The sequence below is a fragment of the Nansenia antarctica genome (assembly GCF_963989245.1).
Source record: "Nansenia antarctica genome assembly, chromosome: 2".
In the NCBI taxonomy this organism is placed as follows: Eukaryota; Metazoa; Chordata; class Actinopteri; order Argentiniformes; family Microstomatidae; genus Nansenia; species Nansenia antarctica.
This window is the reverse complement of record NC_137675.1, coordinates 21,088,015-21,113,174: the sequence shown is the minus strand read 5'-3', so window position 1 is coordinate 21,113,174 and position 25,160 is coordinate 21,088,015. Positions and strand designations below refer to the sequence as shown.

The following is a 25,160-nucleotide window of genomic DNA, read 5'->3' as shown; positions in this document are numbered from 1 at the left end:
TGCACACTACAGTACACACTTCTGATCATCTTTTCAGTGAAGCGCTTTACTTATTAGCTGCCTTTTTTTTGTTAAGTTATAACGTTTAAAGGACAGATGCTTCCAGCGGCTTGTGTTTTTCACTTCCCTTGGGAAATCGTGTCTGGTGCAGTCCAGGAAGGAGACTCGGTCAGGACATTTGGCAGGTGAGTGAAGTAGGCTGTGTTCGAAATGGCATACTAGCATACTGCATACTAGCATACTCAATTAGTATACTGCATACTGCTTACTAAATTCATAATAAGTATATATAGTATGCCAATACCAGCCGAAAATCTAGTATACATTTCTTGCATACTCAAATTTCACATACTGTACAGTGTGAACGCACTGCATACTCAAAATCTACGTCATATCTAGTATGAGTAGTATGCTAGTATGCCATTCCGAACACAGCCGTAGGCTCAGTGGAGGACGGGCTCACTGTAATGCATGGAACGGAATAAGGAATGGTATCATACACACACACAACACCATTCCTCATTCCATTCCATGCATTGAAATGAGCCCCTCCTCTGATTTCTACCTCCACCAGCCTGCCCTGTAAGCCCATCTACTGACTACTATTATACTACACACACACACAACTCTAAAACACACTAATATACACATAATTCCTCTGCTTATGTTGATTTGTGTTCTGTTCGAAGATTGAAATGTTACCAGCCGGAGGAATCCAAAGCTACGCTGTCTGCCCAGCATGCGTCAGCGCAGCACCAAGTCGTTGTCAAGACTACCTTGGTGGAGCCATTTGAGCCCATCATTGACGCCCAGTACATCGTTCTGGGAGAGGTGGAGAATGCAGAGGGTAAGGTGGTGGGGGTCTAAAGCCTACTAGACCCATTCCTGTGTGTCTCTCTCCGGGGGGGCGCCATTGAACACTACAGCCCATTAAGAATATACCCTGTCACTAACGCTCTGTCTATCTCTTAACAGCAGGGGATGGTGTTGTGGTGTGTGCCCGTGTGCTGAACTGTGTGGATGGGGTGAACCTGGCTCTGCTCCAGAAAGCCGTCGATGAACAGAGGAACTTCTTTAAAGAGCGAGAGAGCAAGGAGGACAGGCCTAATGCAGACCCACCTGCACCTCCCTGACCTGGGCCCCAACCTACAGTACCATAATAATTCATCAACTGGAAGCTTGAACACTGATACTTAAAGTGTTGTAGAGTGGTTATGAACTGGATCCTAATCCTTTATCTTGCCTTCATGATACCGCTTATGTATCACAAATGTGTGTTCTATTGTGATGACACTGTTTTGACTGAACATCACAACTGCTCATAGACTCCAATTGTGTCAATGGGTGGTGGCTTGGCAGGATTTACGAGGCCAAGATAATGCATAGATTATTTATGAGTGTGTGTGTGTGTGTGTGTGTGTGTGTGTGTGTGTGTGTATGTGACTAAACAGGTTTTCCTTCCGTCTCCTGTTATGACAGATGTCCTTAGCAACTTATGAATGGCAAGGCCCTAGGCTTTAACCTCTTCTTATCCACGGACCCAGATGGGCATCCGAAGTGATATAAAGAGTTTACCTCGATCAATTCTCTTCATCGATATCACATTTTTTTCACAATTTTGCATGCTATACGATGCCACATTTTTTTTTAAACACGGCCTAAGTCACATCCAGTTTTCTCCAACTGGAGAATGTGTCATGTCCGGTTTCAACGCCGAATTTCCATACCATTGGTCGGCCAACCCAAAAAAATAACAAAAATAATCTGATACATGAGAAAGGTCAAAGGTCAAAGATGGTGCCAAAATATCTCCAAATGGCCTAAACATATAGGTGTCCGCCTAAACATACCTGTACTAAAACAGGTACAAAGTTGCATTTGCTCACATTACTAGCATCAACTTTGGCACAAGTACTAATAAGACCCTGGAGTACTGATTCCTAGATGATTTGGGCTTGGTTATCAGGTTTCCAATGTGATATTCACTGTAAAAGCTGTTGTTTTTTTAGGCGGAGACTGAATTTGAGATGTTTTATAATGTTCTAGCTCTATTTGCTCTGACACAGTAACATAGATTTTGATTCTGACACTTCTACAGCCACCCCACAGGTGTTAGCTTTCATTTGATAACAATATCATTATGAAGGCCCTTGTGATTGTGGAGATATTCTATATTCACTGTGGGCATGTCATTTCGAGCAGAAAACCAGAAAAATTAGGTGGATAAGAAGAGGTTGACTTTCGGATAAAAAAAACGGATTGTTAAAGTGTACTGTAGAGTAATGCCATTATTTGTTATATGATATGAGTTACATGAGAATACACCCTCTTCCTCTTGACACACTTATGGTAGATTTAATGAATGTCAGGCTCATGAACTGGGTCAAGGGAATGTTTGCTTTCTGAGATCAGTGAATAAGCCTTGTGGATATGCAGAGTTAGCTTGCAGAAACTAATTTGAATATGATCATTGGTGTATGAAAATATATCTGATTAAAACAAATAAACCCCGGCTGCTTCTGGTGTTCATCTGAGTTTGTGTACTCAGTTTTTTTTCATAGACCCTTCTCTACTACATTGGGATTGAATAAGCGCACACACACACACACACATATTGACAATATAATCTTTAATTAATATATAATTTTATATAATTCATAATTATTTCATTGATACAAATGAGATTGCGTTTAAAGTGAACAGTTTCAGGGAAAGCCCTTGAGTAGTAATAAGATGTGGACAAGCAAAGCTTGGTAAATAACATTGCACCATGGCCCAATATCCCTAATAAAACAAACAATATCAAGAATAAACAAAATCACATGATCCTCTTTGTATCTTTCCTTTTAAATTAGATGAAGAATATCTCTTCCCACTTCAAAACAAGTTCGGTAAACAAGAGCGTCTCAGCAGCAATGATCATGGCCGTTAAAGTGATCTAAGCAGTATCTCCATACTTTTCCTGAGACAAAATATACATTATACTGAGTACAGCATCATATTACTGTTTACGTTTATACATTACAACTTGACATCATATGAATCACCCTGTAGAGACAAGAACACCATCCAAGCACACTGTAAACAAATCTAGAAATTGCTGTAGGAGGAATATTTATTAGGATTATACTTGGGGGTGGAGCTGGGTTCTTTTGAGGAAGCAGGCAGCATAAGCAGGCCTGACCGACGGTCTGTCTTGCAGCGGTCCATCGCTTGCTGGTAGTTGATCTTCTCCTTCGTGATTGGGTCGACTATATCCTTGGGGTAGTTGGTGTCAGCCTGGAGCTCCCTCATCATGGAGCTGTCAATCATCTGGGCTAGGATGGCGTCCGCGACTTTAACGCGGCCGCTGGTGTTAGGGTTCACCAGCCCCCCAGTAAGGTGCTGAGCCTCCATGTAACGCATGGCTTTTTCTTTAGGCATCCAGCCTTTCTGGACAGCCTCCCCCGCTGACAGACGTTCTTTGGTCATGGGGTCCTCTACACCAGTGAATGCTTTCTGGGCATTGAGGAGTCTTTGGAGCTGGCTGGACTCTATGAGGCCCTTCTCTGCTGCCCTGTGGACGGAGTATCTTTCCTTGTTGGTGATTTCAATGATTCCACCCGTGGCCGCCTGCGCTTCGAGTAGCCGTTGTGCCGTGGTGCTGTCGATCAGCTTGTGCAGTGCGGCGGTGCGTATTGAGAAACAGGCGTCCGTGCTCGTGTCTATGACGCCAGCGATGGGAAAGATTTCCTTGGGGACAGGGGTGGATTTGGGAGGGGACGTTTTGGGCGAGGATCCTGGCTTTGCTGTGATGGAGTTGAATTTGGGGGATTTTTCTTTCTCTCCGGCGACCAGCAAGGCAAACTCTGATATGGACATTTTACCGTCCTTGTATTGTTTCAGTTCATGTTGAGTCAGCCTGCCGTCCTTTAGAGCGTCTTTGATGGAGTACTGTCTACCACTCTTGCGATCCTGTAACAGAGAGGTCTCCCCGTCAGGGCCTGAGGTAGTTATCTCCTCCCAATCACACTCCAGCTCTTGTAGATGGAGGTACTGGCTACGATCGACCAGACCTTGCAGGTAAGCTTCATATGGGGACATGTCCTTTCCAGTATCAGGGTCCAAGATGGTGATTTTAGTGGAGATGTTGGTCTCTCTCGTCATAGTCTCAGCATTGTCTTCCTTCTCAATCTTGACGTTGAGCTCCCTGATTGCGTTGTCTCTCTTGTGGATCGTGTCCTTCTCATCCAGAATATCTTTCTCCAGCTGCTGCTGGTCAGTCTCCATCTTGACACTCTTTTTCCTGCTCGTCTGGTTCCTGTCGCTCATCAATTTGGTCTGCTGCTGGAATGATACGCTGACGTCTTGCTTGCTGGACTCCAGCGCCTTGTGCTCCCGGTTCAGGGTATCCTTCTCCCTCTGCAATGAGTCCCTGTTCAAGATAAGGCTGGTCTCCTCCCGTGAGGTGTTAGAATTGGTCTTCTGCAGTCGGTTGAGCTTGTCTGAGAGACGTCGGATTTGGTCCTCCAGGTCCTGCCTGCCGTTCTTCTCCTGGGAGACCTGCTCCCTCACGTGATCCCTCTCTGCCTCCACAGCCTGATCTTTCTCCACCCTGATCACCTCTTTGTACACTGTCCTCTCTCCGGCCTTCTCTCTCTGTAGTAATTCAATCTTGACGTTGGTTTTCCTGATGTCTCTCTGAAAACGTAAGATGTCATTGGTCTCCTTATCCATGTCTGAACGGAGGCCGTTGGTCATCCTCTCCAGTTTGGGGTCTCTCTCCACCTTCAGGATCTCCTCTACAACGATGTTCTCCTCGACAGGCGGAGGGGCGTTCTCCAGCTGTTTAATACGCTGTTTGATTTCCTTAAGCTCAGACTGTGCTTTCGTCTTCTTCTGGCGTTCGTCACTCTGCTTCAGGACCTTCTCCTTGTCCTCCACCAATGACTTCAGCTGCTGCACCTCAAGGTCAACCTGTCTTCGGGACTTCACCTCCTTGTCTAGGCTTCTGCCAAGGTCCTCGTGCTCCACCTGCTGCCTGGGGTCCTTCTGTAGACGAACCACCTCCTGTGTCACCACTTTCTCCTCAGGCTTCTGTCTCTCCAGCAGGATGTGTTTGTTCTGTAGGTCGAACACCATCTCCTCAGTGGTGCGGCGCTGCTTCGCCTCCTCCCGCACCTCCCTTCTCAGGCGGTCAGCTTCCTTCTCCAAGAGGGGGTCGTCCTCGTACTTGATGACCTCTTTGGTCACAAGCTTGGTCTCCACCTTGGACTTCTCTGTCTTCCATTCATCCCTCTCCTTTCTGTGGAGGATGAGCTGATCCTGGACTGTGTTGTAGGAGCTGTGGAGCTGGTTAACCTGGTCGTTCAGCTTCTTGATCTCTCTGATGTTCTCTGGACTCCTTTCCTCCTTTACCACCTCTTGGATCACCTCCTTCATCTCCACTTTGGGCTTCTGTGCACGGAGAGCTTCCAGATCAACCATGATGAGAGAGGTCTCCTTATCCAGGTCAGAACGCTGCCTGCTGGAGTCCTTTAGGTCTTTCTTCAGACGGTTGATTTCCACCTCAGTGGACGGGTCTATTCTGTAGATCTCATTGACGATTTCCTTAACTTCCACCTTTGGTTTCCATAGCTGCACGTCACTGTAGCGGCTTTGGAGCTGTGACACCTCTTTGGACAGAGTATCGTTCTCAATTTTCTCTGTTTCCATGTCTGTTACAATCTTCTGGGAAGCCTTGATGAGCTCGGGATCCTGTTCCACCGTCTTTAACTCCTTGGTAACAATCTTGGGCTGGATGGTCGGAATGATCCTCTCCAGCGCGTTCACCATGCTTCTCGTTTGGAAGACCTCGTCATTCAAAGCTTTGCTCTTGTTGCCCTCATCTGTGATTTCTGTCTCGAACATCCGGACGGCTTTGAGCATCTCCGGATCCTTCTCCACCCTCACCACATCCTTCTTCACCACCTTCTGCTTGATGTTGGGTTTCTTCTGCTCCAGGATGGTGACCTCTGTCTTCATCGTAATGGCCTCACCCTCTTTCACCCGGACTTCGTCCTTTATCTTTGTCATCTCTTCTTTTATCTTGGCCGCTTCGACGTCCAGCTGGGGGTCTCTCTCGTACTCTGTCACCTCTCTCGTCACCAGTTTGGGCTTGATGTTTTTGAGGTCATCCCCCACGGTTGTGATTTTCTTGTTGACCACCTCGATGTTGCCCTGAGTACTGCTGCGCTTCAGGGCGTCCTCATGGATCTGGCTCTGGATGTCCTCCAATTCACTCTCAAGTTTAGGGTCACGGAAGTACTGGACCACCTCCTTCTCCTCAAGGCGCTCCACTCCTCTGCGGCTCTTTAGAGACAGGAGCCGGTTCTTGAAGGTTGTCAGGTCGTTTTCGGCATGGGCGCCTCTTTCCTTCTCCTCAGTCAGCTCTTTCTTCAAGCCATCTATTTCGTCCATGCTGTTCTGCTGACTCTGCAATTGCACCTGCTCCTGTGCCACCAGCTGGACCTTCTTCTCTTCATTCTGAAAAAAAAATAGTCAACAAATGGGCAATGTTGTAAACAGATTTTAGAGAGCATGAATCAGTATTATTCATGGTTTCTCAAAGTTTATGACAGTGCAGTATGAAAATAATCTATAATCAAATGTATCATCAATGAATGAAATCAATTAATTGAATTGATCACAATGTATGTCCTACCTGACCAATGAGGGTCTTAGCCAAGCCCATCTGATTGAGTTGCTGGTCGTTCTTAGCTGATGTCTCAGCATAGCGGTTCACCAGAGCCTTTTCCTGTTAAACAGAAAGAGGATGAGTCACAATTCAGCTCACAGAGAGCTAAATAGAATATATATACCCTACAGTGGCTCATACAAATGGAAGAAACCTAGTGATGCTCTCTATCTAAAGATCGAATTGGCTTTCAGTGTTTTCATCTGACCTGCTGCTGCACAGCATCAGCGAGGGTTGGTTCGGCAGCTGTGGCTCCGTCCTTGTCAAGGACGCTGTTGTATTTGTTAGCGTTGACCTCATAGTCCTGCAGAAAACAAACACAGCACGACATTCAAAAAAGTTTTAGAATGTTCAATTCATTGATTCCGGAACAGAAATCGAAATTCCAAATCACCATCATCTACCATCATCTACAATAATTTAGCATTTATATATATAATATATATATATATATATATATATATATATATATATTATATATATATATATAACACTGTTATTGTTTGAAGTAAATCTGTTAGGATCCATACACAATTTCTGACTTTGAGTCTTACATTGAGAACATTCTGCAGGTCCTGGGACAGATCAACCACCCGGTCCACATCATCTCCCTTCCTCTTCAGATCGTCCACAACTCTCTGTAATAAAGTAATAAATATAGTTTAGGGATTGATACAGTAAATGAAATGACACAGAATGAAAGTTCCTAGCAAAATATCTAGCTTATTCCACTTGGGTGTGTGGATTAAGGACTTTTGTGTAATCACACAAACCGCTCAACTGCATTAACTGTACCATGCAACCTAATCACTCAATGTCAATGTCACAGTTTTCAGAATCAGAAATATTTTATTTGTATATTTAAGTATATTTGCACTTGGTTGGTGCATAGGACATAATATAAATACAATTACATATATATATATATATATATATATATACACAGTATAAGCAAACTATAATTTAAAAGACAATAGCAAAAAATAAGATGATAATAATAATAACAATACATTATGTGGGGTTAAGAGGTCAATTGTGTTACAGTGTTGTTACACAGGTATAGGGGCAACTTCATTTAAAGTATTACAAACATAATCAAACTGACCTCCTGGTTAGCCTGCTTGGCGTTGACTTGTGACAGGTCATCACTGGGGCTGATCTGGTTTTCAGGCAGATTATCCAGGAAGGAATTCAGAGATTTGCTTGTGCTCTGGAGTTCCTGGTTCTTTATTGCCGCCTCTTGCAAGAGGTTCTCTCTGAGAAAATAAAACGATTAGAAAAAGACAATCATGAGGTCAAATCATGGGGGGGTTGTATATGTATAATCAACAAGCGATAATTACAATATTTAAGACATATTGTATGTTTCTAGCTTGTGTCTGTGTAGTCAGAGTTATTCCAAATGAGGTATTTGTGGCCCTGGCCTCACCTCTCCTTGAGCTGGTTGTTGACGTTAGCGTAGCGGTTCTGTAGTCGTTTGACCTCGGTTCCCTGGCGTTGGATGTCAGGGCAGTACTCCTGGTGGCCCTGCTGTAGAGAACTGCACAGCGCCTCTGTGGCCTGCAGGTCCTGACCCAGCTTCTTCATCTCATCCTGGGAGTCCGCTAGGTCCTTAGATGTACGCAGGCTCTGTAACGAACGACCATGGATGGCTTAACCTTAGTTTCCTTTGAAATACTGGATGTGACGATTTAAATGTGCTGTTTGCTCTAGGATTGTATCTCTTTCCACACATAGGTTAGTTGATTTTGTTTCAATTTGTTTTTATTTATTTATCTTCACTGTCTTTGCCGTTCTTATGTATTGTATGTATTGTTCTATGTTGACCCTGAGTATTTCTGTTTATATGTTTGTTTTTATTCTTGCCGGGGCCTCTTGGCCAGATCATCATTGAAAATGAGAATTTGTTCTCAACTGATTCTATCGGGTTAAATAAAGGTCCAATAAATAACATTTAAAAATAGTCTGTTTGGTTCTATGACACTCTCAAAAAGGGCCTGGTAAGGTACTACAGTACCTAATGTCATACTGAATATAATAGAATACAGAATCCAATAGAATAGCTTTATTTTTCCCAGGGGGAACACCAGGTATTATGATCTAGGATGTCTACGGTCCTTTAGAACCCACCTGAATTTCCTGCTGGCGGTCCTGAATGGCGTTAGGGGTGTCAGGGATGCCTCCGTCCTCACTCAGCTTGTCCTCAAACCCAGAGATGATGCCGTCCACCTTCTTGATCTGGCCCTCCAGATTCAGAGACGCATTTGCCCTGGAGGAAAGGAAAGCAAAAAATGAATTGACAAAAACTATTACCGATAGTATTAACTGCTAACGATATTTTAGACTTATTCAATGCTTTATTCGAATTTGATTTTAGTGATATTCCCATAACAGCCTTGGTGGTGATACAAAGGGCCTGTAGTTTACTCTGACCAAGACAAACTCCCATCCCTAGTGAAAATGTAGAGTATATAATATATTATAACATGGGCGTATGTGGGGCCCAAAGTTTTTCCTGACCAGAATCATTTTGGGGGGATAATCTAAGCAATGTGGGCTTACTTCTTGGTGTAGAGGTCGGCGAGAGCGGTGATGTTATCGTGCTTGTTTTTGGCAGCGTTGAGTTTGAGAGACAGGCGTGAGGAGGTGGGGATCACAGACTGGGCTGCAGCCTTCTCCTGCTCCAGGGCCGCCAGGGCATCCGCTGCTTTCTACATGGTAGACATGACATGTACGTGTTAGCATCCTCCTCCTTATCCTCCTCCTTCTCCTCCTCCTCCTCCTCATCATCGTCCTCCTCATCATTATCATGTTATAAGAATCCTGTAGCCTGACTAGCATGTTAATTGACTAGCATGTCAATCTATTGTAAAGTCACTGGTAGCTACAACAGGCTTAAAACCTATGCTTTTTATTCCTGTGTACTGTGGGTGTCTCAGTGGCTTCCTCCCCTCCCTCCCTCCCTCCGTCTATCTCTCTCTCTCTCCCTCTCACCTGCTGTTCCTTCAGCCTCTTGGCCAGGTCTGAGGCTGAGTCCTTGCGGTCCAGGGGAGCCCTCATGCGGCTCAGGATGTCCTGTTCTGCCTGGGCCAGGTCTCCATCCAGCTTGTCCAGCTGGCCGGCGGCGGCTACAGCTGCAGGGTCCTCCGGGGCGCAGGACACTTGGGCTACATGGGTAATAATAACACAGTATTATTACAGTCAATACAATCATTTAATATTGTAAAGACCCTGTAGACCCTGAAGGCCCGTTAGCAGCTCTGCCAAGGGAGTTAACTCTCTTGGCGTTGTAGCTAGCACGGGGGAAGGTAGCGAGTTCGATACCCGCTTAGGGCAAGCTACTCTACCTGTCGTTCGCTACAATATTGTGTACACATACATACAGTACATGCAAGAAAGACACTTTGACAGTTTACTTTACATGATGATACATGCTGCTGATACTGTATAATCAGATACAGCACGGAACAAGGTAGAATCAACATTAGGACGTTTTTTAGCTCATAACAGATACAGGTTTCAACAGTGAAGTAGCTTAAGCCTTCTTTCATGCTGTTGGGGGGACTTTGAGTACCAGTGGTTTAGGTTAATGGAGTAGAGATGGTTTGGTTCTCACCTGCTTGCTGAGGCCTGGGGATCTCTGCATAGTGGTTCTTTAGAGAAGCCTGCAGATCTGTTCTCCTCTTCTTGATGTCAGAAAGCTCACTGCCGAGCCTGCACAGACACAGACACGGACACAGACACACACACACACACACACACACACACACACACACAAACACACAAACACACAAACACACAAACATACAACCATTAGCCCTGTAGCACTGTTAAAAGAACAAACTCGACAACGGACACGTTGTTGACATAGTTCAGCTCATATTCATGCAGTTGACTTTGTTATTGCTTACAGATCTACTTTGTCGATGGCGTCTGAGTCAGGAGGAGGGATCAGGAAACACACTCCTGGAAAGGTTTTGGTTGCCCCATTGCTGGACACAACATCCCAGTTCTCAACGTCTGAGTTCGATTTCAGGGTGAACCTATCTCCTCGGGTGAGTTCGTCCTAAAAAGTAAGAAAAGCTTGAAATCACAACATCCCCTTTCGTTTCACCTGCAAGTTCCAATAACATTCGACGACTACCAATGGCCCCTGGCCTGAGCTAGATTACTCTCCCTGCTACGACGCTTTGGAATAAGGCGTCTGCTAAATGCCAAAAATGTAAAAAAAATAAAAGGTTGTGTCATGTTTCCACAGCTTCTCCTGTGAGTTGTGAGCACTTATAGAAGTCAAATGATTAAAGGCAGCTAAATGTAGCCCGTGGCGGGACTAGGTTTCAAACTGAAAGGTGAGAGGTCAAAGCTGGTTACCTTGCTTGTGCTCCAGTCGCAGAGAGAGTCCACGGTGATGGACTTGGTGGGGGCGACGCGACGCAGCTTGAGAGGAGCGATGGAAGTGCTGCGCTTCCTCATGTCAGCTAGCAGCAGCTCACCACGCTGCACTGGCCTCTCCTCCGCCTAGGAGAGGGAGGGAGAGGAAGAGAGAGAGAGAGAAGAGGAGGGGGGGAGAGAGAGGGAGAGAGAGAGAGGGAGAGGGGGGGAGAGAGACAGAGAGAGAGGAGAGAGAGGAAGAGGGGGGGAGAGAGACAGAGAGAGAGAGAGAGAGAGAGAGGAGAGAGAGAGAGAGAGGGAGAGAGAGAGAAGGAAAGAGAGGGAGAGAGAGAGAGGGAGAGGGGGGAGAGAGAGAGAGAGGGAGAGAGAGAGAGGGAGGGGGGGAGACAGAGAGAGAGAGGAGAGAGAGGAGGGAGAGAGGAGAGAGAGAGAGAGAGGGAGAGAATGATAAAGAAAGGGAAGGGGGGGGATAGAAAAAAGAGAGGGGGGAGAGAAAGAGACAGTGAAATTGGTTTGTAAGTACCACAGAAACCGTCACCCTGAATCTTCCTCCACATGACTACTCTCCACCACCACAGCCAACACTTAAACGTTAAGTAAGCTACAGTATGGATTCAAGTTTAGATCAAATAAGACTAGAATTTCTTCCATAAAGTAGATTATGGGTATTCATGTCCTGGGGTTACCTCCAGCTGCAACAGCTTCTCTGTGTTGCTCTTCTTGCTGACGACCTTGGCCTCCAGGCTGGAGTTCAGTCTGGTCAGAGACTCAGACAGCGTCTCTGCATCTAGTTGGTACTAGACAGGGACACAGACAGACAACAAATAAGGGTATGGTGTTTACATACATACACAAATTAAGTCCTTTCCTTGTTGCCGATTCTAGGCCACTGTGAATGGTTGGTGAGACGTTATGTAATGCCTGGCGGCTCAGAACCAGATACTGTCGGTATGCAGTGGTTCCTTTTGGGGTTGTGTCAATAGGACAATAGGAGGTAGCTGGATACCTTCTAGTGTTAATGATGTACACTACACACACCTTTTTGAAATCCTCCACGTTATCCAGGTGCGTCTCTTGGCAGATGCACAGGTTGAGGAACTTCTGCCACTCGTTCCGCACCGCATCTCTCTGAGTCTGAAACAAACACACTGGGCAATTAATAATAATAATAATAATAATAATAATAATAATAATACATAAATATATATATACTGTACATAGTATGTATGTAATTTAGGAAACACTTCAATCCAAAGTGACCTGCAGTACAGTGAGTGGAACAGAGAAGGGATCTGTGAGGTGTTTATTCAAGACAATATTGTTCCCTTTTCCCATTGTAAATGTATTAAAAGGTGAAAGGTATACCAAAAGCTGTTATCGATAACTGGCACATAGGTACATACCACTATAGTGGTGGTGGCAGGGTGCTTCAGTTCAACGAGTCGATCTCCGTCATCCTGGAGTTTGTTCACTTCGCTCTCGTGGGACAGGAGACTATTGTTCTTGAAGTTCTGATTGAGATCAAATCAAAGACCGAAAATTACCAAACACAGCTTATTCACGTTCACATGCAATGATTTTTGCACGGATGCAAAAAAATGACAATACAAAGTAGACTTTCTCTAACTAAATGTCTTGAGTGTCTGAGTCCAATATCTATATAGTACCGGTATCTAGTCTTTCAAGCTTTTCTTCAAGTAGCATTTCCGTAAATTGATTTTCAACAGACTTGTTGAACCCTGACCTCTGAGTGACCTCTGACCCCTTACCTCATACTGCCTGCGTACGTCCGGGGGGTCGATCATGTGGTCGCTCCAGTCCTGCTTCATGATCTTGTTCTGCTCGATCCCCAGGTATGCCAGCTCCTTGGTGCAACCTTGCATGTAGTCATACAGGCTGCTCAAGTAGTGGTGACGCCATTTTGAATTGTCCTAGGGAAGGTAATCAGAGTGTTGATGTTAGGGTCCAGTCTCCATCATCAAAAGACTGCAGAGTGTCAATAGCTTTAAGCACAGAAAATAGGCAACATGTATTACATAGATAAACATTCTCGTTGAGAGTAAACGCCTAATGATCCAATGTTTATCTGATATCATTCATTTGATGACTTACTAAAAGGTTGTTGTATTGTTTCTTGATGGCAGCAAACTCCTCCTGAAACACAAAAACATTTTGTTCATGAACAATAGTAGTATGACATCTAATGTGGTGTGTCAGTGAGACGCTAAGGAAGGAGGGTGCCCTCTTGAAAACCCTGAGTCATCGTTGTTCCCAGTTCCCACTCACAACAACAAGGTGTCAAGGTACGAGCAAAATAAGGGATTGTATCACCTAGTCTTACATCTGAACTGTTGTCTATATCCCTTAAACGTATGTCCAAAAATAATAAACAAACATAATGAAGATAAACTTAGCAGAAACCTAGTTTGGCAGAAACCTACCGAGTTTTTGAGTTGTGACATTTCCACTGTAATTTTTCATCAAAACAGACGCTCATTTAGATATTAAATGTCAACAGTATTTATCTTTCAGTATTATAATTGTTTTTACATATTTAATTGTTAGAAATCACACATGTATGTACAATGTGTGTTTGTAGTTTGATAACAGTTATTATGGATTGCAAACAAAATCTTATCGGTTGAAGACTTGAAAAGCACTCAAATGCATTCATGTCCTAGATATGACTAAAACAAGTTTTTTTTTTTTGCCTTGAGTTCCTGTGAACTGAGATCTGATGTGGGCCACAAAATGGATGGGGATGGAGATTTTACATTTACTATTACATTTGCATTTAGTAGACGCCTTTATGTTTTTAATTATTATTATTTACAGCAGAGAAATTCTACAGGGGGGTAGAGGGGATGGAGAGGTTTCAGGAGGGACAGTTAAGGTGTAGCCTGAAGAGAGTGTAACGAGGTTTCTGCCAAGTTGACCTTTATTATGTTTGGAGATGACAAAGTAGAAGCAGATCCAGTAGTTACCTTGGTGCTGGTGGAACTGGGGCTGAGCTGAGAGCTGTAGGCTTCTATCTCCTTGTGGAGGATGTTCTGGGTGGCAATCTGCTTCTCCAGGTCCGACATGGTGGGTCCATACTCCTCTGTGTTCAGCTCTTTCTGGAAAACACACCATTTAACACTCCATTAAACACACACGTTTCAAGTTTATTGTTACATCCCATTATACAAGTATAAGAGAGTAACATTCTTCAGTTCCTCGACATTGCAGCAATAAGATACTGTAAATAAAGTAGTAATAGTTATAAGAGACGTGAGACAAATAAGACAAGTGCCAATAGTTGTAAGAGACAAATAAGACAAGAAACAAATTGAGCAATACAATCCATAACAGCAGTGGTAGTAAAAAAAAACTAAAACAAATAATAGAAAGTGAAGAGTATTGCACTTGGTGGCAGTGGATGGTCAAGGTAGTATTGAATAAAGTGACTGTGTGCTCCATTAAACTCTCCATTAAACTCTCCATTAAACACACTATTGATGCACAGGTCAACACACTAATACACAGTAACACGATTAGTTAGATCTCTCTGGAAACACTTCATTCACACTCCAATAAACACAACATCAATACATCACATTAACACATAGTTTAACAATGTTGGGACACCATTAGCAACTGACACGCACTCGATACAGAGCTATAGGCTAAACCATTGTACAGAATTGGAGGCTGGTGGAGGTTGAAATTGGAGGACGGGCTCATTGTAATGCATGCAATGGAATGACGAATGGCATCAAACATGTCTGTTTGAAACTGTACCATTCCCTATTCCATTCCATGCATTACAATGAGCCCGTCCTCAAAATGTCTACCTCCACCACTATACAGCATTGAGAAGTTATGGTAGTAGACACTTTTATGAGGTGTGATGTGTCAACAGTGACGTATCTAAAATGAGGACAAGGATCACTGTTAATAATATTATGTACTTGTCTGCTACACTACCCCTTTTCTTTTTTGTTTTTCCCTCTTTTCCTTTCTTGTTCTGTATTGTCATTGTTATGTGTTGTTAAAAGCAATAAAAAATCTTGATCACAAAAAAATTAATAATATTATGTGAAAAAAATTATGAAAATTAAAGTCGCACTCTTAATGTTGTGACATTTATTCACCAATAGCCTCTCAATAGCCTTCCACAGGGTGTGGCCAGACAGACAGACTGTACACACCTAAAAATAACATTTGGTAAATTGATATGGATGTGAACAGAGGTGAGTCAACACAGGTAACCTAGAGTGCAGTGGACTGCATGCAACGTCAGCTTGGTTTGGTCAACAGCTTCATGGAAGCATGAGGTTCATGATGCAGAGAGGATTCTAACAGCTATAGGAGTTAAGTGTTCAGTTAAGGATGCTCACAACATACAGTATCTTATTTTTTCTGAGTGGGGCAGTTCCACTGATATTTTTCTTTTTATTGCAATAGAGACAGTAGAGATTTGACAGGAAAGATGGGTGAGCGAGAGAGAAGGGATGACATGCAGGATATTTCCACAGCCGGAATCGAACTGGGAACCCTGCGGTTACATGGTCGACGCTTAGTGCGTTACACCACCAAGCGCCCCCAGAACAGACATTATTAACAGCTATAGGAGTTTAGTGTTCAGTTAAGGATGCTCACAACACACCGTATATGTGTATATTTATGCTCTCAACATATATTATGCTTTTGTTGTCTTACCTGTTTCTTGTTGAGCACAGGAGCCCAGTCTATTCTGGGCTTCAGTTCCACGTCGTTAACGGGCTCGTACACGTCCCGGTAGATGGCACAGTCTTTCAGCCAGCGGTCGTGGAGGTGACTGACACTGGAACGGACAGAGGGTGGAGCAGAGCAAAAGACATTTAGCTTTCAGTATTATAACAAGGAGAACAGGCCAGATGATCACAGTTCAGGAATTAAATGTCACTTTGGGTCATTAAAACATTTCCTCAATAATAACACTTCCAAATGTTACATTCCAAATTCAACAACAATTTCATGTGCGATGTGAGGGACCCAAAACAATGAAGAAGCAACCTCATTTGATAACATCATTCACAAGAGATATGGGTCTGTATTGCCGTAACTCACTCGCTTTCTATCTCGCTGCCTTGAGGGTGCTTGTACTTCTTGGCCTTGTCTACATCCAGGAAGAGGTCCTGCAGCAGACCCTCTGCCTCTGCCAGGCTGTCTGCAATCTCCGTCTGGTGTTTCAGGGGAAGGTCCTTCTCCTCATTCTCTTTATCCTGAGTGACCACAGAGAACAGTTATACAGGGAGAAGTTTTGAGTGATGTGAGTGACATGAGTGACCACATATAGGAAGACAGAAAACCACACAATGTTTGGGTGAGGAGAGGATAGTGCTTGTTAAGCGAGAGAGAAAGAGAAAGAAAGAGAGGGAGTGTGTGTGTGTGTGTGTGTGTGTGTGTGTGTGTGTGTGTGTGTGTACGTGTGTGTACGTGTGTGTGTCAAGTCAAGTCAAAAGTCAAAAGTCACTTTATTGTCCCATCACTGGGAAATTTGTATTGGGCTTGCACCCCACAGCAGCCAACAAAGAGCAACAGACAATACAGAATAATATTAGCACACAAACAGAAGGCGGCCCTGATTAAAACAAGAGTGGAAATAAAACGATAAGCAAGATATGTTCACATTCATCTGGTGCAGTTTAAAAGTTTAACAGAAACGGGAATAAAATATTTTTTAAATCTATTTAATCTAGCGCGGGGGACTCTGAACCTCCTCCCAGAGGGCAGCAGTTCATACTCTGCATGTAGGACATGGGAGGGATTCATGAGAATTCTATTAGCCTGTCTGAGAGTAGCCTGTTCAAAAATAGACTGCAGGGATGAGTGGTCTTTCACCCCTATGATCTTCCATGCAGTCTGTATCAGTCGGACCAGTTTGGACCTTAGTTTTACAGATAGGTTACCAAACCAAGATGTAATGCCGTATCTGATGAGACTCTCTAAGACAGACTGGTAGAAGAGTAGCATACATTTTTGGTCAACACCATGAACTCTAAGGCGTGCGTGTAAGGTGTGCATACGTGTGTGCGTGTGTGTGCTCTCACCACAGCCAGTAGCCCCTCGGCCCGTAGGACATCTTTCTCCACCGTGTCGGCATTCTTTTGCATCCGCGCAATCAGCAAGGCCAGGTTGTTGGCTTGGGCCCTGGTGTCAAAGAGCAAAGGTCACAGGTGAAGGTTAAAGATCTGCTGCAGATCACAGACAGGTACAAAATATAAACAGGAAAGAGGGTGAGTGTTAGGGTTAAGAATGTGGAAACAGAAATGTCCGGTGTCTTCAAAAGCATAAAGTATCAAATCATTTCAGCATTCAGCATCAAAATCTTTCTTTCTGGATATCGAGCAAACGGATCGGCTTTGCGTAGGGGACCATTGAAAGTCATTGCTGAACCTTTCAATCGGGCCCTGTCACCATTACCTTGTGTAAAAGTAGGTACCAAAGCATTAGATCACCATGTAGTATGAATTCATAATGACAGTGTGATAGTGATGGTGTGTCAATCTGATGGGTAACTAAGAGCTCTGCATTGGTATCTCACATTCGGACCACATCCTCTTTGTTCAACGTCAAATACATCCACTGACAACACATATAACAACTACCCTCTCTGTAGAAACAACTACCCCCCCCTCTAGAATAACAGCTACCACCTCGAAAAAACAACTACCCCTCTAGAGAAACAACTACCCCCTCTAGAGAAACAACTTCCCCCTCTAGAGAAACAACTACCCCCTCTAGAGAAACAACTACCCCCTCGAGAGAAACAACTACATCTCTCTAGAATAACAACTGCCCCCTCTATAGAAACAGCTACATCTCTCTAGAATAACAACTGCCCCCTCTATAGAAACAGCTACATCTCTCTACAATAACAACTACCCCTCTAGAGAAACAACTACCCCCTCTATAGAAACAACTACCCCCTCTAGAGAAACAACTACCCCCTCTATAGAAAAAAACTACCCCATCTAGTGGAACAAGTACCCCTAGCGAAAGAGGCCCAGCGCCAGAACCAGCACCTTGGGTGGGCAAGGCCGGGGATGCGAATCCCAAAGATCAGTGTAGCAGCCGAACACATTCTGAACCACACCCTAGGAATTCACAAAACGCTGATCATTCCATAAACAACTGTCTGTCACTGTGCCTCCCTTGGTGACTACCTGTGTTGTTCTCTGTCACCCTTTGAGGACCTGCTGGCTTATCGTGTCTCGAGAGAAATATGTAGGAATTATTCTGAATCAGACTATAAGGCCTCAGCACAGGACATTGTGAAAATGATAGAGGGGTATTTTATCATACAAACTGTTTATTTTTTATTTTACATTTATATAAAAAGATGCATTGACATTAACTCAAGTCATAGCGTATGTCTTATGTTGCAAATCATAAAATAAGGTTGTTCTCTTCCTGGTCTACGTTTTTACACTTTTTGTACTCTTCTCTGTTTGATACATGAGCAGTGTACACTCTGAACCGAACAAGAACAAAAGACTGACGGCGATGGCGTGGAAACTCGACCTGCGACCTGTCACATCACACAGCCAGTGAGAGTCAAGGTGAAGCATTACTCACACTCAAACATTTTGCTGAGCGAGAACTCTCTCTGATCGCTTCCGTTTCACAACCTCTTTTAACGAGATCTTGAAATCTCTCTTTTAAGAGTGACACATTCTCCAAACACATGACAAAGTGCTAAGTAGTGTACATACCATAACCTAACTTCCTCTTAGAGAGAGTGATATCATCATTTGGAAAGAAAAAACAAACGAGAAGAGTGGCCTAAGACCAGTGACGGCGTTAGGCCTGGGCATCCGGGGCTCTAGCCCCCAATGTTTTATGAATAGCCCCCGGATCTCCAGATGCTGGGGGGGGAAAAAGGTCGCCTCTACTGCATCGCCATCGATTTAGCGCAATGCTGTCGATTTAGTGCAAGCCCCCACTCCTCAACCAAAACCTCCGCTAACTGTGTCTGTCTGTGAGACGAGTATATCATATATATATATATACTGTATATATATATTATGTACAATATATCTGAGCAATGTCACAATAGCCTCCCTATTCCTGTTCACTCAGCAGGCCTGGCTCAGGTGTGTTGGCCAGGGCGTAGGGCGGCGATGTCAGCGGTGATAGAGGCTCTAATCTATGGCTCTCATCAGGCCTGGCAGGTTAGAGGAGTTGGAGGAGTTGGAGGAGTTCTCTGGGCAGGTTCCTCATTGTGACTCACTGTCAACAGCAACAATACTATACCCTCCTCCTCCTTTTCTCTTTCTATGTGACTGTGTGTGAGTGTGCGTGCGCGTGTGTGTGTGTGTGTGTGTGTGTGTGTGTAAGGATGTTCAAACAGAGTGTCGGTTGCCGGAGGGCGTCAGAAGTGTGCTAGTATACTGTGGAGATCGGAAACCGGGTGGTCCGATTGTTCCCTGAGAAGAATCGGTAGAACAGATCAGGTCTTCAACCCTTTCAGTGTCCTATACTGTCTATCTCCAGCACTTAATCAAGTTCAAATTGAATGGAACCCTAAACTCTTCATACATGATGTAGTGGGCTCAAACACAGGTCGACCAGAGAGTGGCCATTTTGGAATCTCAGTGAGAGTCAATGCAGTGATGTCACAGTCATGTACCTTGGTATTGTACCTGCAGCCAGACAATCTGTGTTCCGTGGAAACCACTGCTGCTATCCCCACGTCACCCTGCCTCTACGGACAACACCGCCAGCAGCACCAAGATGACCGCTCATCCTGACATAACCCCTTGAAATACCGACAACCTTCCAAATACTGAACTTTTTCCAAGTACAACAGACTGGTTGAAAGTGCCATTGGAACAGAATAGAATACATTTACATCTTTATCTCTTAAAACAAGACAACTGTACTGCCCCCTGTTCCTGTATTATCATTTGAGAGTGATATTACGCGTCACGTGTTATAATATCTAAATGCCATGAAATGCAGATGCTTCAACATAAACACAAAGACAGATGACAGATGACGTCTTCAACAGAAGGTTCTAGTGATCTTCACACCACCTCTTCATCCGATGTTTTGTGTAATCGTGTAAAAGAGGAAGGAAGGGAAGCAGCCTATATGGAACATTCCCTTTAAATGCCTGGTCCCTTTAAATGCCCCATTCCCTTTAAATGCCCCATTCCCTTTAAATGCCCCCATTCCCTTTAAATGCCCCATTCGTACCACCATTGTCAAGAGGATGAGCTAGCCTACACCCACAGGACAGGCCCTACAGAAACCAACTGATCAGCCTTTTCAGGCAGAGTGAGACCTCTTGCCAAACACATCTCCGTCTCCATCTATTATCTCTACTTTTCAACTCCATCTCTAGGCCTTCTCTCAGCACATGGGGGTAAGAACATTCTGGAATCTCGCCCACTGAGTAGTCATCTCCCCATTCCATCTGTCATCCATCTTGTTTATTGTGTATACACGTAGGAACTGTACAGTCAAACAGGACAGAGCTGGTGTATGTCCCAAGAGTCCTAAGATGCCTAATTCACCTGCTTTCCTTTATGACGCTTACTTGACTCCCTTTCCTTTTACTATCCAAGCTCTTGAATTGAAGGAGACAGGGGAGTGAATCGAAGAGGTATTTGGACGCCCAGGTGTACAGTAGATTCACTACTAAGGAATGCATCTGTCTACAAATAAGAAAGTGTGACAAATGATTCACGCCACACACATTTCATTACTATCTCCTTTCCTTTGCAGTTTTCTTTTGACCGGTGATAGTCATTAACATCATACTTGTTCACTAACGTTTCCACCATATCAACACTAAGCTGTTGCCTATCAGCCTGTTTCCAGGGCACAACAGGTGGGGGAAAGTCAGACCTTTCATCATGTTGGGTTAACACTCTTACTGAAGCAAAGAGGTATTTTCTCATTTGAGTAATGACCGATAATGTACCACTTTGATGTGGGTTGGTTTAACTGGATTGCAGATTATAGGTTCAAGAAAAAAACGTGTCCCTATCTAAGTTCTCTAAGGTCTTTCAGGGGAATGTAACAACTCTTGATCCCTGTTCACCTGAAATGTTTAACTGACCTCCAAATGATCACATAGATAGCCAAATGATGATGACTTAGATTCAGCATTACGTGATGGGAATGTTCCCTTTCTAAGAAAGCTCATGAGCTTGTTAGTCCCATCTTTAATCACACACACATCAAACTTTTGACCAACACTGGTGACACACATCAAACTTTTGACTGGTTAAAAGTTGACTGGTGACTGACTGACTGACTGACTGACTGACACACACACACACACACACACACACACACACACACACACAAACAGGTGTGTACACACATAGGCATGCACACACAAGCAGACATACACACACACACACACACACACACACACACACACACACACACACACACACACTTCAGAGCCCCACTAATGCTGTGTTCTGAACCACTCAGCCCAGCCCCGTGTTTACACAGCAAAGCTGACCCGGGGGCACATGACATTCCACCACACGCTATGCTACAGGACGTCCCATAGCCCAGGAAGGAGATTCATAAAAACACCCCCACCAAACACTTAACAACAATAGTCTTGAAGACCACAACGTTACCTAAACATACAACAAAGACACCCATGTTTAGACCTCCACAATCCTGGAACTGTTAACTAATCCTGGAACTGTTAAACTCCATTTAAGTAAATAGTGTTTTTTGTTTTGTTTTGTTTTTTCTTGTTTTTGTTTTGTTTTTTCTTGTTTTTGTTTTGTCTTTTGTTGTTATAACTATTTCCTTTTACACATGTTCGAAATAAAGCTTTCATTCATTCATTCATTCATTCATTAATCACACAAATGAATATTCCAGAAAACCCATCAAGAAGACAGAGAAGGAGGACATCAGCCAACAACCAGGAAATATGACACATTTGAGCTTAGTTAGAAGGAGGAAGAAAGGGAGAGGAAAGGGAGGAGAGGTGAGGAGGAGAGGAATGTCTCTTCTCCTCTGAACAACACTCACTTGCTGATCTTGCCGGAGACTTTCAGCGTGTTACTTTCCTTCTTCTTAAACATCCTGAAGGCTTTCAGGTGAGTGGAGATCCAACGTGTGCGCTCTCTCTGTCACTCTCTCTCTGTCTCTCTCTCACGTCTCTCTCTTCCTCTGGGTTCCTACACACTCCGTCTCTCACACACAGACACTCCCCTCTCTCTCTCTCTCTCACTTTAGCATGTGTGTTGCTGGCGTCACAGCTGTTAAAAAAAGTGGAGCTGGTTGTTCCTCCCAGGTAGCCACCCCTCCCAGAGAACAGGTGTGTCAGAGTCACTACCCAGACACAGGACCTTGTTCCAAAAGGACCGGGCAGACCTGTTCCTCACACTCCTCCTCCCCTCCCCTCCCTCCCTCCCTCCCTCTCTCTCTCCCTCCCTCTCTCCCTCCCTCCCTCCCTCCCTCTCTCCTTCCTTCCTTCCTTCCTTCCTTCCTTCCTTCCTTCCTTCCTCCCTCCCTCCCTCCCTCCCTCTCTCTCCCTCTCTCCCTCCCTCCCTCCCTCTCTCCTTCCTTCCTTCCTTCCTTCCTTCCTCCCTCCCTCCCTCCCTCCCTCCCTCCCTCCCTCCCTCCCTCTCTCCTTCCTTCCCTCCTTCAGACCAGCCCTCTCAAGTTACTCCCTGTCATTTCAGACAAGACTTTCTAAAAATCACGCCCCTTGATTGATTGAGAATTATTATGGAGAGACCTATAGGGATCCATATGGTTTTCTGAGATAAAATACACATTAGTTGGAGCTAATTAAAAAAGTAGCAAAAGTATTGATTCTCTAAAACAACAGCATTCAGCACCTTTTGGTTGTCAACTATAGGCCTAGCTTATATACCAAGGTATGGATACAGATACGGTGGAAGGATGTTCTTCTTCAGTGGGCTTCTCTCAGTGGAAATGTTCCACTTGAGAGGCTGTTTTTTTCTGACGTGTCACTTGGCCATCAATCCCTCTTTTGGTCCTCATATGAACTATGCCTTAGTTTACTTCTGCCCACTATGCACTGGTGGACCAACTCATCAAACTGGTGGTCATCTGTGGGTCAGTTGGTAGATCATTGCGCTAACAACGCTTAGGTTGTGGGTTCGATTCCCGCTGGGACCATATATACTGAAAAATGTATGCACTCACTGCAATGTAAGTGGCTTTGGATCAAAGTGTCAGCTAAATGGCGTATATTATTATTATATTAGCATGGGCAAGACTGTTAGACACCCTAATCAAGCTACATCCTGGTTATCAATTTACACATTCATATTTTAATTTGTGAGTTAAAGGGTGTACAGACCACTAAAATTACAATTTGGCCCAAGAGATTTCATAACTCTAATAAACTAATTTTATAATGTCATATATAGTATAATTCATTCCTATCTGATTCAAAAGTTCCATACATTGCTTATGCATATTGTGAAGGAGTGGCCCTTCACCAAAGACATTCACAATTCTTTTCATATTGAATTATGCACACCTGTAAAGAGCAAGATTTTTGTGTTTCCTGTACCATTTATCAACCTTCCAGTCATTGGACATTTAACCCTAACCCTATTTCTAACCATTACAGTCCTGTGTTAATTGTATTCCATTCTTACAGGTTACAGCTAGATTGGTGGCTACCTCACAGAAATGATATTATTGCATTACAACACCTGCCATTTTCAATAGGTGTGTCACTAATGTTTGTCAGTTGAATGTTGTTCTTTACCACATTGAGCCAAACGGTTTTAACTGCCGATGTTTCGCTGTTTTTACTCACTCTGCATTTGGAGTTTTAAAAATAAATCTACTATGAATTAACAATCATTATCATTATCATCAATTATTATATTATATAATTAACAATCATTATCTCTAGTCATCGTTTTAAGCCTTGTATGGTGTTTGGGCATCAGCCAGGTCCTCAACGCCACACACGTTTACACACACACACACACACACACACACACACACACACACACACACACACACACACACACGCCAGACCATAGACAGAGCAGGATCAGGGCGTCTACCAGGCTTGTCAACAATGGGACATGGAATGGAATGTGGCCATGCGACTTTCATTGCAACAGAGTAGAGAGGTAGATACATAGCCACATCGTTGACATTCTCTGTCATAATCTCGGGTGCGCCCCAAAACGGAATCATCATGTCCCCATGACCGTGACCATTGTTAGTTTTTATCTAGATGGATAGACACAGAAACCAGGTATAAAAGATGAGTACATTAGACAGCCATATTGGGGCTGAGGGGCATATAAGGGCATTGTAATAACGCTAGTTGTCTTCACTGGTTCTCAGTGGGACTGTGTGGACTGCGATTGCCTTTACGTAAATAAAGACATATACATCAGTATCACTATGTCATATTAATCAATTATAAAGACACAACAGTTGAGACACACAGACAGAAAGAAACACATTCTTGAAAGGTCTTGACAACAGTGTAAAGTGACTGTAGCCCAATAATAGTTAATAGTTTCATAAGTTTCTCTACTGTGAGAATGATATTATTCCTTCTAGCATTGTGACTGCCAATGGCCCGTGGCCCTATTATAGATTTACTTGTAGATGTACTTGTTGTAAGTCACTTTGGATAAAGGTGTCTGCTAAATGTCTGAAATGTAAAGTGTAAACATTGGTATGGGCATATTCAGGCATCTGGGTGGAGTTGAGAGGCAGACTGCAAGGGCACAACAGGTGAAACGTTGAGAAGACTGCTACACTAGGAATGCTTTGTGCCTTCAGGTTCCTATGGCAACACCTTTACAGCAGATGGGGAGGAAAATAATAAACATAGGGAGTATTGTATGTGTGTGGGAGAGGGGTGTGCCAAACTGAACGCATTACAATACAGTAACACCTAGACAACACCTAAAAGGAAAAAAACAATGTCACTGGCTTGATTTATTGGCAAGAGCCGGGCCTGTATCAATATACGTAGCTACCCAGCGAAACAAAAAAACAAGCTTTAGTAATTCACCAAATACATCTCATCTCG

General features: G+C 43.8%; 2 protein-coding genes across 2 annotated transcripts; one reads left to right on the top strand and one right to left on the bottom strand.

The window, feature by feature from the left end:
• Window positions 1-76: 76 nt before the first annotated feature.
• ten1 (TEN1 subunit of CST complex) lies at window positions 77-2,453 on the top strand. The gene is made up of 3 exons (XM_080524287.1): window positions 77-185; window positions 690-847; window positions 976-2,453. The coding sequence occupies exons 1-3, from the start codon at window positions 97-99 to the stop codon at window positions 1,131-1,133; spliced, it is 405 nt and encodes a 134-aa protein (XP_080380413.1). The 5' UTR covers window positions 77-96; the 3' UTR covers window positions 1,134-2,453.
• Window positions 2,454-3,090: 637 nt separating this feature from the next.
• evpla (envoplakin a) lies at window positions 3,091-22,197 on the bottom strand (the record flags this gene model as incomplete). Its single annotated transcript, XM_080522820.1, has 22 exons — window positions 3,091-6,504; window positions 6,683-6,775; window positions 6,924-7,019; window positions 7,270-7,353; window positions 7,821-7,971; window positions 8,145-8,344; window positions 8,846-8,984; window positions 9,278-9,426; window positions 9,710-9,882; window positions 10,332-10,429; window positions 10,627-10,781; window positions 11,087-11,233; window positions 11,794-11,904; window positions 12,146-12,241; window positions 12,511-12,618; window positions 12,877-13,038; window positions 13,220-13,261; window positions 14,092-14,223; window positions 15,809-15,932; window positions 16,199-16,353; window positions 17,182-17,281; window positions 22,145-22,197. 22 exons carry the CDS (start codon window positions 22,195-22,197, stop codon window positions 3,091-3,093), a joined length of 5,982 nt encoding a protein of 1,993 aa, XP_080378946.1.
• Between the last annotated feature and the right edge of the window lie 2,963 nt (window positions 22,198-25,160).

What these genes read in the sequence shown, in the direction of transcription:
- ten1 (XM_080524287.1), top strand. Translation starts at nt 97, where the DNA reads ATGCTTCCAGCGGCTTGTGTTTTTCACTTCCCTTGGGAAATCGTGTCT. An exon ending in TCGGTCAGGACATTTGGCAG is followed by an intron (nt 186 to 689) that starts GTGAGTGAAGTA and finishes TTCTGTTCGAAG; the next exon opens with ATTGAAATGTTACCAGCCGG. An exon ending in AGAGGTGGAGAATGCAGAGG is followed by an intron (nt 848 to 975) that starts GTAAGGTGGTGG and finishes ATCTCTTAACAG; the next exon opens with CAGGGGATGGTGTTGTGGTG.